The sequence below is a fragment of the Monopterus albus genome, unplaced genomic scaffold (genome assembly GCF_001952655.1).
Source record: "Monopterus albus unplaced genomic scaffold, M_albus_1.0 scaffold328.1, whole genome shotgun sequence".
NCBI lineage: Eukaryota > Metazoa > Chordata > Actinopteri > Synbranchiformes > Synbranchidae > Monopterus > Monopterus albus.
The window spans coordinates 597,223-611,624 of record NW_018128208.1 but is presented as its reverse complement, the minus strand read 5'-3'; the positions used below and the strand labels follow the sequence as shown (position 1 = coordinate 611,624).

Below are 14,402 nucleotides of genomic sequence, written 5' to 3'. Positions count from 1 at the left end.
ATCAGGTGACGTCACGGTTTGACGTTGCCTGTGTAGGATGGGGCTAGCCCAACCAAGTGATTAAACTGTATAGGCTATTAGGTTCGGGGCTTTTTTCCATCTTCCGGGCTGCCTGAGCGCAGTACTGGAGGTGGAAGATGCCTGGTTGAAAGAACTGGGTAATAACTTTCAATATGAACCTGGGGCTGCAGCTGGTTTTGTCTTGATTCATATCTTGCAGATTGAGAAGTGTCCACACAGAACCAGGCATCGTTGCCCTAAAGATGTTTGTTGTCTAACTAATGGATCCCTGTCCAGCATTCTGTTACGAGCCTTCGTTCTCTGACGTCACCCCCAGGCCCTCGCCTGATGTGCTGAGGGAGGCCCAAGCCTATCACAGGCAAGACAAAATGTTTGAATGCGTATCCTTAGACTCTGAGGAATAATGACTGAATGTGAAAATAAACATGATCATTAATCTGTAATAAAAAGATGTATTAGCTGCAGTCCTAACAGCGATTTAAACAGGAACCAGCCAAAGTCATTTTATAGGGAAACAAAAAGCCAGAGCATAGTAGATCAGGTCACATCAGAATCAGTATTTCCTGTGGTTGTTGATGTATGATAATCTGAAATCATCAAACTGTGGAGGTTTTGTCTTTTTAACTGTCCCAAATTGACAAGACATGGTTACTTTTGCTCACTGAAAGTTTTGGTCCCTCTGCATTTGGTCTAACACATTGGGGCCCAGACGAGGCTGCAACCCCTTCAGGCCTCCATACCGATCACACACCTGCTCCACGAGCAGCAGCTCTAATGGGATAACTGTTCCTAAATGAATTTCTACTTGTGAGGGTGTGGAAACATTTAGTGGCTGACAACTTTAAGTGAGTGAGTGCATGAGAACAAATGAAGGGCAGAGCCAGATACAGTGGAGAGGCTTGTTTAGTTAGGAGGGAAAAATAATAAACAGACCATGGCAGGAAGACAGCAGGATATGGACAGTCTCTTTTCGCTGCTTCCCCTCCTCCTTGTGTTACATAAGCCCCACACTGGTGAGGGGGTTGTTTCTCTGCCTGTGCTCTCTCACAGAAGTGTGTTTTACAGCATAGAGTAATGGGTTTGATGATCATCGCCGTCCTGGCCGTGTTAACGGGGGTAACTGGGAGCCCCGGTACGACTGTCAGACCTGAAGGTGCATCAGCAGACATGCCAGCTGGGAGCCCCGGTACGACTGTCAGACCTGAAGGTGCATCAGCAGAGATGCCAGCTCATCCCAACAGCGTACTTCAGGTGGCAAATAACACAGAGCTCTCAGCACAGGTGAGAAGGAACTAGCTCTGATGGTGCTTTGTCATGCTTCTTCTTGGCTGGCTTTGGCTTTCTAATGCGGTCTGTAACTAACCAGTTTCATTGTACATGTGAAACATCTGCCTCAAGTGTAACCCTGCAGAGTGGTGGTGCTGTGCAAGATATGAGGGTTTTCTTCTAATCAACTGTTTGTAAGACTCTGTTGGCAGATAAATTATCTGCACAGAAAAAGAACTACACTTTAAAACAAGAACATATACCATTGTTGCCATCATTATCACATCAAGATCTTTCTGTACATAGTAACAAAGCTCAAGTCAAAACCCTGAGCTCGCTTGAAGTTTTCACTGTAGCCACTCATCTTTTGAAAGCACTCGCTGCAGAGAGTAGAGGTCTAAAACCAAGATAATACATATAGTATGTTTTTCCACAGGGGTCAATTATTTGGAAGGGTGAGACGGGCAGAAAAGTTGCCAAAGGAGATCTGGTGGTGAGTATACAGTTGTGTAAACAGTTTTCAGTTTTTCCACTTCTTCTTTGCAGGCAGCTGCCCTGTGGCCTCCAAGTATTTATGGATGAGCTCTTCCTGTGTAGCTGGCAGGCAGGGCTGATATCTGCTGTACTCCATGGTGTACTCTCCTTTCCCCTGAATAAACAATGATAGGAGACAGTGTTACATTTTGCAACTGCTCTGTAGGGGTGTGATTTTCATGTTTTGTAATCTCAGTTTTCCACTTTTAGTTTGGTTCTTCTTATAAAACAAATCTCTGAACAGTGTCCTCTGACTGGACTTCTGAGCAGCAGAAAGTGATTTGTTGATTTTAATGGCCTGAGTTTCTCCTCTCAGGCTACATGCACTGCATGCACAATCATTAGGCCAGTTGTATTGAGGATTCATTTTACTTTTGAACAAATACAGTGCTCTCAGTCAATCCAAAATGTTAATACACCTCAGATCTGAATGTTTAACAAGGGAAAAGTGAGGTTCTGCTTTTCTCAGTGGAATATACTGTAGTAGTGTGCAGAATTATTAGGCACCTAAAAGAAAAACTAAATTTTCCCACCTCAACTCAAAATCAGCAAACACATTTCAAAAATATTCAGTGACCAATATAGCTGCCATGAGCCTTCCATCCATGGAGCTCGTCATTTTCTTGATCTGTTGACGATCAACTTTTGCTGCAGCAGCAACCACAGCCTCCCAAATGCTATTCAAAGAGGTGTATTGTCTTCCCTCACTGTAAATCTCATGTTTAAGAAGGGCTCACAAGTTCACGTGAGGAAGGGGGCCAGGCCATTATTCTGTCATCTTTGAGGCCTTTACTGGCTAGCCAAGCAGTGGCATACTTGAATGCATGTGATGGAGCAATGTCCTGCATAGAAATCACAGCCTCTTGAATGATGCAGACTTCATGCTATACCACTACTTGAAGACAGCATCTTCTAGGAACTGGCAGTAGACTTAGGAGTTGATTTTAAGTCCATCTTCAACCAGCTCATCTTTATTATTACCCCTCCTCCACTTTGCTGGCGTTTAAGTTGAAGCGGTGCCGTGCGTCCATTAGCGATCCAGCCACAGGCCCATCCAGTCCATCAAGACTCACTCTCATGTCATCTGTCCATAAAATCTGTGTTGAGAGGTGGTTGTGTTTCAGCCTTCCTTACCGTGGCCATGTTTCTGAGCACTGAACACCTTGTACTTCTGGATATTCCAGGGAGGTTGGAGTTCTGGAATATGGTGGCACTGGAGGATAATGGGTTCCTGGTAGCTTCACGTTTAATTATTCTCTAAACTTTAGCAGCTAAAACATGTCTTTTCTTCTCCACATGTTTTTGTGACCCTGTTGACTATTTGCAACAAAACATGTGATAGTCTGGTGATCATGCCTCAGTAGCTTAACATGCTTGCTCAACACAGTCTGGACTGCGATAGACTATACAGAGTTTCAGGGTGTCTGAGTCTGAACTTACCTCAGTACAGGAGCGTAGTTCTGTGGCGTAGCCAAACATGTCGTTCAGTGGAACCTGTTTGGAGAAACAGGCTCACATTAATCAAATACCAATGGCAGCATGACATGGCACATGTTGTAGATATGTTCGGTATATAAAAAAAGTATAAACTTGACCCACATCAGCGTATAGAGTGAAGTATCCCTCAGCCCCGTCTTGTCCTGTAATAACACCATGCCGGCGGTTTATGCCAGAAATGACTGCACCCTGAAACTCCTGAGGCGCCACAACTTCCACAGACATAACCGGCTCCAGGATGATTGTGCTGGCCTTTTCCATAGCTGTGGAGAGAACAGTGAAGGCAGCATTAACATACACTAGCAACAATAAAGATGAAGCAGACCCAGAATGAAGTCAGCAGGTCGGATCTCATGTTAAATGCACACTTGCCCTGCTTTAGAGCGCCCTCTCCTGCACGGATGAAGGAGATCTCATTGGAGTCGACCATGTGATTCGCTCCATCTTCCAAGACAAATCTGATTCCTGAGATCTTGTGGCCGCTAAGGGGTCCCTTCTCACAGGCATCCCTGAAGCCCTGCAGCAGGATGGGAGGAACAAAAGATGAGAGTTGAGGAAACTGACTTTTAAAACATACACTGTTTCACTTTGTGTTCAAGTAACGTCTGTTCTCTTTAAAACATTTCACAACTACTGCATATAGCTGACTGTGTCTATGTACCTTTTCAATGGCTGGCACAAACTGCTTCGGGACATTGGTTCCAACAGTTTGGTCTGCAAACTCCACTTTTGTGTAATCCTCTGGCTCCAGCGGCTCAAGGACCCCAATAACTTTACCGAACTGCCCAGCGCCACCACTCTGCTTCTTATGAGTGAAGTCAAACCTACAAGACATGAGGCAAAAGATCTGCTATTTGAAACAGGGTGACACAATGGGACCACCTGTCACCTCTCAGCCATTGTGTAGGTGTGTTATCAGCTTTAAAAAAGTAATGCAGGTAGCAGTCGTCTACTGATTCTGAGCCTTACTGAGCCTGTTGAAGACTTTGCACTCATTTTCTCTTATGCCACCAAATAAAGCTGCGTTTTAACAACAAAAGAAAAAGCATAAACAAGTCAGCACTCATTTTCTCTTATGCCACCAAATCAAGCTGCGTTTTAACAACAAAAGGAAAAGCATAAACAAGCCGAACGTGATGTGCACCTCTATTTCTAATACTTGCATAATAAAAAATGTTTCAACATACAAATCAAAAACATTAAACTGCTAACTCAAACACTTTCAAGGCTTACACTGCATGTCCTGTAAAGCTGAGTATGGAAAACCAGGTAGGAGCTCTGTCCCTTTAAAAGGGGGCAGTCTACAGTGAGCTCTGGCATCGACAGAAGGGGGAAGTAATCTTTCCACTTGCGCGAAGAGCAGCTGCCTCTGAACACCAAACAGGGAGTGTCAACATTCTACTTACAGGCAAAAATCAGACTCGCTTTTTGAATTCAATTGTCTCATTTTCCAGCTTTCACATCTCTTCACTTGTACATATTTTATTTCCTTTCCACTTGGGTCAGTGGATGTTCTCCTTGTGCCTAAGGCTTTTATCTTTTGAGACACATGCTCTACCCTGTTGACAGCTAAGGGTCAAAGTCCTTCAGGAAGTGGAAGTCCATCCCTGATCACTACAGCTGCCTCTGTTCTCATTTTCATTATTTCTCCTCTCACCGCGTCTCTGGAATAACGGCAGAAAGTATCAGCAGTGGAGAAAGCTGAGGAGGAAGTGATGGCGACTGGCGAGCTGAACCCCAGTCATTACCCTGCTCGGAGGGCAGCCCAGGTGATCCAACACCACCTCAACACCCACTACGGCTCACCATACAGGCTGTTCATGCTGCACAAGGTCCACAGGGGATACGCAGAGGTCAGCTGAATGTCACTATCGAAACAAGCCTTCAACTTTTATGGCTTTATAAGGTCTAGTGGTGGTTCTGATTTTTGATTTCCTTTCTAGGATGTGGCAGACTCTGGAAGAAAGTATCAGCTGGATGTCTCAGTGGAGGAGCTCTTAAGCAATGTAGGACATGTTTTCTTTTTAAATGGCACTTTCACATTATTTATACACAGCCAGGAATCACACACTCAACAGAGTAGCTTCATTCACATACTAAGTGGCTTAGACTTGGTTTAATTTGTCAGTTTGTGCTATTTTGAATTATCCCTGAATGCTAATGTTCACCTGTTGTACCTTACCAGATGTTAAAAAGCACAACTGGAATGATATTTGTTTCCTAACTCACATCACATCACATCTTTAAAAATGTTTGTTGAGGATTTACTTCAATGCTGATTTGGGTTTGTAAAGACATCTGAACTTCTTACAGAAGGCATCATCTGTGTTTAACTGGCTACATTTATTCTCAGCATGTCCAGCATTAACAGCGCTGCATTCACACTGTGCTCATGGAAAAATATTTTAGGTTAATCTTAGGTATGTTTTAAAGTCCACAGTTAAATAATGTCGGGCTTTACAGAGAACAGGTCTGACCGGGTTTGACAGGACTTACTTAAGAGCAGATAAAAGGAGACTTGCATTAGGTTGAATGTTTAACCATGTGGTGCAACATTGACTCACTGGGAGCCATGGCAACATCTGGACTACGCCTTTGCTCTGTATGCCCTGTCTATACATCTTTCTTATCAAACCTGCCATTTTCTGTTCTTTTTAATCCACTGGTCCTTTTTTGAAACCCATCCAGACAACAGAGAAAGTCTCTGCAGAGGTTTTCTTTCCCAGGGGACAGAATCAGAGCTCACCCCAGGTCCAGGCCTCATGTGAGGAGCTGCTTAAAATCAGCACTAAAGAACAAGAAGAGGCCCTGTACCAGAAGTACAAGACGAACCAAAGCCTGCTGTCAACACAGCATTTACCTGGTACAATAAAACAAACTCATAAACTGTTGCTGCTCCTGAACACAAAGTCCGTTACTGCACAACACCGCTGTCTGAAATTGCAGCATTTTGGGATTTCAACATTGGCAGTTTGTGGTTTTAAAGTGAGCTCAGTGTTGCTCTTACTAGCACAACACGATGTTGTCATGAATCTTGAATCTACTGTACACTATGAGCATACATATGTTTACATGATACGTGTTGCATTACCACAGTGCATACATGCAATCTGACCTCCTCTATAACACGCTGACCAACAGACAGCCACGGCCACATGGAGCCTGACATGAAGCCGTTCTGGCATCTGGGCATCATAGCCTCCAGCTACATCATGCTGAATGAATCCACGGAAAACACACTGTACAACATGGCTCAGGTGGCCAACGTCACGCAGCTGGTAGGTGCTTTAATCCACTCATGAATTTTCCACAGGAGTAATGGTTTGTTGAAGTAAGACTGATGATAATCCCCCCTTTAATGGGTACAATCCATGATGAATGTGCAGCAGATGAGCCACATTCAGGTGCACTACAGATGGAGAGCTTCTGCACAATCTCAATAATTAATACATTCACAACGTTGGTGCAGAACAGAGGCTGCACATTGTCTTAAGATTAAACATTAACGCTTGTATTGGACTCACTTTATGTTTCCCTCGTCTGCTGCAGGCAACGGAGAACGACCAGCTGAAGTTTGAATATCAGATACTGCTGCATGACGTGGTGTCCCAGGTAAATAAGTACTATTATTACAAACATTTTTCCATTGCTTCCTAATACATATAGTAATATCAAGGGCTACAACTCAGGATAATCAATAACTCAGGTATCTAAATATCTTAATTTATAAAATTCTTGAATAACACGATGGCTACCACAGTTTCTATTATATCCAAAACTTTGACATTTTAGAGCAATATGCAACTAAATCCATGTTTAATAATCTCATATAAAACAGAAAAGAAATCTCTCAGGCTTTATGAAGCTGTTAATGAATGTTCATCATATTTTCTTGATAAATAAATTGATTAATTGCTTATGTGAATGACCACTTGATAAAGTAGCCACTCTACTAATAGCATCTCACTGTAGATTGATCTCATACACAGATAAGTTAGGAAGAGCACTAACACTTAATCTCATGCTAAATATGTAGTAGTTGACTCTCTGATGCCTCGTGTTCATCTGGCACTCTGTGTTATATTATTACAGGAGATCATTCGCTGGAAACTGCTGTTCACCTGGACTCCTTCAGAGGGAGTAAAAGTGCTACAGACGGAGAAGCTGCCTCGCTGTCACTGTAAACAGCCTCTAAACATAAACTAAACGGCTGACATGTGTCACACTGCCATTACGACTAAAACAACGCCTTGTATTCAAAATACCGGAGCATGAATGTGTCGATGATGAAGCTGCCAGTTTTAAATGAAGATCTACTGCTGATGTTTGCGATACAAACCCTTTGAACTGCAGAAGGGTGGAGTTTCCACCATCGGGAGTTATAGTAGTGCATCATATATAATGATATTGTATCCTTACATTGTCCTGTATCGTTGGTTTATTATAGCTCAATTAAACTGTTTCTACAGACTACTGCCTTAGTCAGGCTGTGCAGTGTGTGTGTGTGTGTGTGTGTCACAAGGACTTACGGTACAGGACTGGCGACCGTCTCTCTAAAAGCCACTTTGGGCCTTCCCATCACACATGGACAGCTGTATTCCCTCTCCATCCTCTGAAACAACAAACCAAACACCAACAGAAACATAGGTCAGACCAAGTATAAACGGAAAGTGTTTGTATGCAGAGACTGATATATCCATATAATGTTCAGTCTGACTTCCTGACGTTTGGAGGTCTCAGCTACAGCTCGGCTCACTGCGTTAGCGCTGTGGTGGAAGAAGTACTCAGATCCTTTACTTAAGTAAAGGTAGCAATACAACTGTGCAAAAATACTATGTTACAAGTAAAAGCCCTGCATTCAAAAGTATGAGTATTAGTGATAGCTTCTTCTGACAACTCCAGACTAACTCGATACACAGGACTATCAGTAAAAGAAAAGTCAGTTCCACCGTGTCCCATCCATGCACCAAAGTTATTGTTACACTTTGTATTAAGCATGCAGTCTGTTCTTGAGTGGCACACTATCTGACTGGGTACCTGGGAGTAGATTTCCAGGTGCAGCTCGCCCATGCCTGAAATGATGGTTTCTTTGCTCTCTCTGTCAAAATGCACCCTGAACGTCGGGTCTTCCCTCGTGAAGCGGTTGATACCTTTGGAGAATTTATCCATGTCATTCTGTCAGGTACACAATAATAAAAGGAAGGAGTCAGAGGTGCAATTTTGACTCTGTGGTTAGATTTGTACAGTACATATGGCTAAATTAAAACTGTTTTTACTTTGTTGGCTGGCTTCATTGACATGGAAATGACAGGGTCTGGGATGTGAATTGATTCCTGTGGGACAAAATGATGACACATAAACACAAGATTCTTCTTATACTTTGGAATAAAATTTTAAAATGTTCAGGTTACCTGCTCTCTCACAGGCCTTTTTTCATAGTGGACACACTAAAGCCACTCACCATGGAGAGGTTAGCGCTGGTCCTAGCTGTGAAAGTGTCTCCACTAGCACAGTCGATCCCAAACAGAGCACAGATGTCTCCTGCATAAACTTCATCCACATCCTGAAACAGCAGGTACAGTAAGGCAACAAAGCAATGATGGAAAAGTAGAGGACAAGCTATTGCATGTTAGGAGTGATTTGATCCAAGTCTTATTTTTAATAACTAAAATATGTGCAGAAATAATAAATATGTCTTGCTGTTGATGTTCCATGTTTTGTTTTGATGCAAGACAAATGGAAACATGTCATCACAGAGGATGTGGTAATTATCTACACACTCAACTGAAGCCAAAAGAGGAACATTACTGTTTTGACCTATCATGTTCCTCTGCAGTTTAAGCTGCAAACCGTAGGTGAGAGCTGCTGGCGTACATCGATTTGTTCTCACCTCCATCTGATCAGCATGGAGACGCACAAGCCTCTGAATTCTGACTTTCTTGCTCGTGCGTGTGTTGTAGATGTATTCCCCCTTCTTCAGACAGCCCTGGTACACACGTATATACGTCAACTGACCAAACCGCCCTGCCTGTTAATGCAGAAGACACAGGAAACAACAAAGCATGACAGACTGAGGCCTTCCTGTTGAGCACAACTGGAGAAATGATGCAAACGCTATGACAATGCAAGATAACAAAGATCTCATTCCTCATTATGACCTACCTCCAGTTTGAAGGCCAGACCAACAAAGGGGTTTGCAGACTCGGGTTCATTTGAATTTTTGATGTTTCACTGGAATCCCTAACATGGTGAAAACCCACAGACATCAGCACACAAAATTCCATTACTCTTTGTCGGAAGAAATTCCCTGAAACATTAAATCTACTTTCAGCCACAGTGCATGCAGAACGACAACACCACTCACTCAGCATTGAGGATGGCATAGTTTTTGACTTCAGTGGGGTTCGGCAGGTAATCCAGGACAGCATCCAGTAGTGGCTGCACACCCTTGTTTTTCAGCGCCGTGCCCACCAGCACTGGGGTGAAGAGGCGCCGCACTGTAGCTCTGCGGATTGCAGCCTGTAAAGTGACAAGAGTTTGAGGGAGAGCTACATGCTCCAGTTTGTTTTTATGCTTCACTCATGTAAAGTGTTCGTGTCCTGGTTTAGAATCTGAGGCATTTTAAATGATTTTGTAAGTGCAGTTTCCTGACCAGTAAAAATGTTTCATGTTTTGAACAAAAACTGGTCAAAGATGCCTTATTTTTATTAGCAATCCTAGCAGCGCTGCTAGATCCATCGCTCTGGTCCAGACTGATGTATATTCTCTAAACTAGTGGATGGACTGACTTTTCTTCAGGCAGGTTGACATTTGTGGTTTTAACTGAAATCGCTGCACAACTATCAGACATGATTCATGTTCCCCTCAAAATGAATTGGAAAAACATTAGTGATCCCTTAACTTCATTTTTTTAACAATTAGTTTATATGAGATCTTTGTTATCTTGCATTGTACGTGCACATTGAGCTGGACCAAAGTCAAATTCCTCGTGTCCAACAGAGCTGGCCAATAAAGCTGATTCTATAGTTTATGACCAAACTAATTACATCCTTAATGTTCAGGCTTAATTTGCTAATGTTAGCATGCTAAGCTGCTAAAATAAAATGGGAAACATCCCACCTGTTAGACATCTGCAGTTTACATTTTACTTTGCTTATAGCAGCATTTAGTCAAAAGCACCACTGTGGCTGTTTATTTAAGTCAGGAAGTAATGGTGAAAATTGTTATTTTAATACTATGCGTATATCATAGTTTTCGATGGGAGCGAGGTGCTAGTCAATGTACAGTTGAGTGCTGTTTTTTTCCATTAAATACAAAAAAAGATATTTCATTCTCAAAAACTTTAAAGACCTGTTTATAATTTTCTGAAACCGCTCAGATCTCTCACATGCTCTAGCCACTCTTTTTAAAGAGGCCATGGCGCTTCTCCTTGTTTTCTGACTTATCTACAATGTTACAACGGTCTCATCTTAGACATGACCTAAAGCTCAAAAAATGAGGTGTATGTATGTTCTAGTGTTTCTATGCAGAAGCAACTCGGTTTATACACGTCTTGCAAACTCTCGCATGCGAGACTTTTTTCACACAATAAAGTGTTACGTGATAGTTTAGGATTTCCTTGAATGGGAATAAAATCCAGGCCACAAACCTTCAGGTCATCATTTGTTGGAATTTTTTCCTCCAAGAACATCTCTCCCAAGGTTTCATCACCATTAGCCACACACTCCACCAGTTCCTGCCTCCGATCTGCAGCCTCAGCACGAAAATCTGCCGGGATCTCATCATATCGGACAGTTTCACTGCAGGTAGAAAGATGTTGTTTTGAATTCAGGAAGAGACTCTCAAAGGTTGTGAATCAGGGAGAGGAAGTATGATGTGTAAACTGACAAATGCTGGTTTTGATTTTTTTCTCCCTACCGTTACCTGCAGGTGTGCAGCTTGACTACAGTGGAAATTCGTCTCATTTATGGTAAAAAAAGAAAAAGAAAAAAAAACACTCCCACTGCTAAAAACTGAGACACAATTTAGTAGAACCAGCAAAAAAAGCAGGGATTATTCCCTATTAGGTTTGCAAATACAGTGTTTGTCAAAATAACAAGATTACACTATTAGGTGGTCAAGCACCAAGAGAGAAATCCCTTACCCAAATAATCCTTCAAAATACATGCTCCGCTCATCTACAAGGTCAATGATGCCGCGCATGTTCCCCTCCAGGCCAATGGGGATGTTCACAAAGGCTGCGTTGTGGTTCAGTTTTGTTCTATAGATAAAATATGACAAATTCTCAATGTGGAAAAAAATCACAAAGCAAAAACACAGAAAAGAAGAGTTCAGCAGATTACAATATTGTTTGTGGAATACTTGATTTTATGTCAACTACTGAATGCAAAAAAAAAACAAAAAACTTTGGGCTTCACTCTGTTATTGTTTGTACCTTATGGATACAACTGAATGTGTTTCTTGTATCTATTTTTTTGATTTATCTAAAACTAATAAAACTGAAGAAGTTCCGGAAAGGCAATCTGGATGCATGTAGCAGTCACAGTTAAACAGACCATCATGATGCAAGTAGACACAGCTCTTTGGCCAGTTGATCAGGAGCATTTCTGTTAACATGGATGAAAGTAAATTTTTTCCACAGCTGGATACTGAACCTCATCTGCTGCAGGGCTCGGCTGGGGTTGGCACCCATGCGGTCCAGCTTGTTGATGAAAGTGAGAAAGGGGACGTTATAGCGTTTCATCTGTCTGTTCACAGTCATGGTCTGACACTGGACTCCTCCCACTGCACACAGAACCAGCACGGCTCCGTCCAACACACGCAGCGCTCGCTCCACCTCAATGGTAAAATCCACGTGACCTGGGAAGACAGCAGGACATTTGAAAGCTAAATACAGTAAACATGATAAAGCAATATGTTTAATTTACAACACAGCTACAGCCCTGGAGCTGATGAAATTGCTTCATCTCAGTGTCCAGTCAAACACAAACCCCTTGATCATAAACACAAATGCCACTAAATATTTTTACATTTATTTTTACACCTGAGTTGACAGAAAATGAAGAGAGCTGGAATCAAACCGGTGACCTTGCAACTATATGGTTAGTACCACCAGGATGCCCCACTTTCTACAGCATGTTTATTGTTACTTATTACACTTTCACCAGAGTAACTTGTGCATTTCCCTGTAGCTGCACATTAATCACAATGTACAAATGTTGACAGCTTTCCTTTAGAATTTGAGCAGCTGTGGGGCCACTGAGAATAACACTGAATATACAAGAGTATGAATTAGAAATACAGTGAAGTACAAAACAGATACCTCAAAATTACAGGTAAGCCTTTAGTACCTGGAGTGTCAATGATGTTGATGTTGTGGCTCTTCCACACGGTATATGTAGCAGCTGACTGGATGGTGATGCCTCGCTGTCTCTCCAGCTCCATAGAGTCCATAGTGGCTCCAACACCGTCCTTCCCCTTCACCTGCAAACCGCAGGGGAAGAAGACCAGGACAGGATTACAAAATGGGCAAAGCAGGCAGCTTTCCTAGGACCCAAAACCCTCATGGGGCCCTAAAGACCCAAGAGTTGTGTTTACTGTTACTAATAAGCTATTATCCATATTACTTTATAGTGATTTCTTTCATTTGTTTTTGGGATAACCGTCAATGTACAAATAAACAGTAAAGAGCCCACAACCTAATCTGTATTAAAATCCAGTTTAGGGGCCCACAGCTCACTTTTGCGCCCAAGTCCCATAGTGGGAAAACAACCCAAGGATGCAAACGGTGCACCTGCAAACCTGACATGACAGCAACAACAGCTCGATTAATAAAACAAACAGGGTCCGTCGCAGAGCTCACCTCGTGAATCTCTGCTATCCGTCCGGTGTAGTAGAGGACACGCTCGGTCAGGGTGGTCTTCCCCGAGTCGATGTGAGCGGAGATCCCGATATTGCGTATCCTCTCGTTGGGAAAGACATCGGAGGAGCATGTCCGAGAGCTGCTGATGAGCACCTGTGGAGACGACACAGAAGGAGATCGATATTCAACCCCCTCTGACTGTTTACTGATTGTGAAATGCAAATGACAGCCGAGTTGGTCGTGAGAGGTTTGATGTCAATTGCAAAAACCTCATGTTACCTTTTTAAGAGTGACGCTCCCCGGTGCCAAAAGGTGCGTTTTAGCCAAATAAAGACCCGCTTTAAGTACTCTCATTTTGACACAAACTTGATCGGCATATAGTGGTTGTACCCTTCCTTTTACACAGACCCGAACTCTGAAAATCCGCTGAATGTCACACCGGCGCCCTGATCTATGGCTCTGATGGGTAACGTGAAAGGCTACTTCCGTGGCTACGGAAACCCATATGTGCCAAATGTACAAATGTTTGCGTTTAGGAAAAATAGCTATGCCAATTTCAAAAGAAGCACAGCAAAACAAAATATGACCTTTGAATTGGGTTTGTTCAACTTGAATCGAATTTTCTATATCCAAGCATAACCTTGGATATAGAAAATTATCGAAAAAAACGCGCACGGACCAAAAGGCACATGCTGCGTTCAGATACTGTCAGTAAACTTCACACATATGAGGCTACCAGCGAGACAAAATGAATTTTTGTGAACGACCCCAAAGTGTTTAATATTCAACGGATAACGATATTATAATACAAATTAAATCTGTCAGTTTTGTCAAATATTCGAAACATTAAATAGTTTTAAAAAGTCAGTCGAATTACAACGTCTCAATAACAGGGTTTTATTTTTATTTTTCCATACCCCTTTTGTCCGATTTTAAAGGGGCACCATCAACTACATGCACAGTAATAACTACGCAAGTCACTTAACCCTCTGTGTCTTAAATTACTCTGCACTGTATGGATTTCACAAGATAAAGTTAATTGACATTTGTTTACATAAACGTATTTTGCACCTTATTTACAACTGAGTTCTTGTTGCAACAAAAGCACTCCCCTTTTCCTTTATGGGATAGCCTACTGTTAGTGTTATTCAATATTTTACTCACTAAAACCACAGCCACAAATCAACAATAAATTTATCCTACATTAGCATTAGGCTACCTG

At 42.3% G+C, this 14,402-nt stretch overlaps 2 protein-coding genes across 2 annotated transcripts; one reads left to right on the top strand and one right to left on the bottom strand.

Annotated features, from left to right (window-relative positions):
* Positions 1-144: 144 nt before the first annotated feature.
* On the top strand, positions 145-7,804 carry lxn (latexin). The gene is made up of 8 exons (XM_020624477.1): positions 145-1,302; positions 1,724-1,780; positions 4,998-5,171; positions 5,262-5,324; positions 6,007-6,181; positions 6,460-6,596; positions 6,868-6,930; positions 7,411-7,804. Exons 1-8 carry the CDS (start codon positions 1,096-1,098, stop codon positions 7,522-7,524), a joined length of 990 nt encoding a protein of 329 aa, XP_020480133.1. The 5' UTR covers positions 145-1,095; the 3' UTR covers positions 7,525-7,804.
* Positions 1,210-13,849, bottom strand: gfm1 (G elongation factor, mitochondrial 1). Its single transcript, XM_020624474.1, is given in 19 exon segments — positions 1,210-1,936; positions 3,262-3,315; positions 3,421-3,581; positions 3,691-3,835; positions 3,980-4,142; positions 7,848-7,930; positions 8,356-8,493; positions 8,595-8,651; positions 8,780-8,881; positions 9,209-9,346; positions 9,481-9,524; positions 9,527-9,558; positions 9,683-9,837; positions 10,967-11,117; positions 11,462-11,578; positions 11,973-12,177; positions 12,669-12,801; positions 13,181-13,333; positions 13,460-13,849. Coding segments are annotated over 19 exon segments (2,235 nt in total). The 5' UTR covers positions 13,535-13,849; the 3' UTR covers positions 1,210-1,807.
* Positions 13,850-14,402: the final 553 nt, after the last annotated feature.

Bases quoted from the DNA above. Each gene is read 5' to 3' on its own strand.
- lxn (XM_020624477.1), top strand. From the start codon at position 1,096: ATGGGTTTGATGATCATCGCCGTCCTGGCCGTGTTAACGGGGGTAACT. The intron at 1,781-4,997 runs GTGAGTATACAG...GAATAACGGCAG, and splicing joins TTGCCAAAGGAGATCTGGTG to AAAGTATCAGCAGTGGAGAA. The intron at 6,597-6,867 runs GTAGGTGCTTTA...CGTCTGCTGCAG, and splicing joins TGGCCAACGTCACGCAGCTG to GCAACGGAGAACGACCAGCT.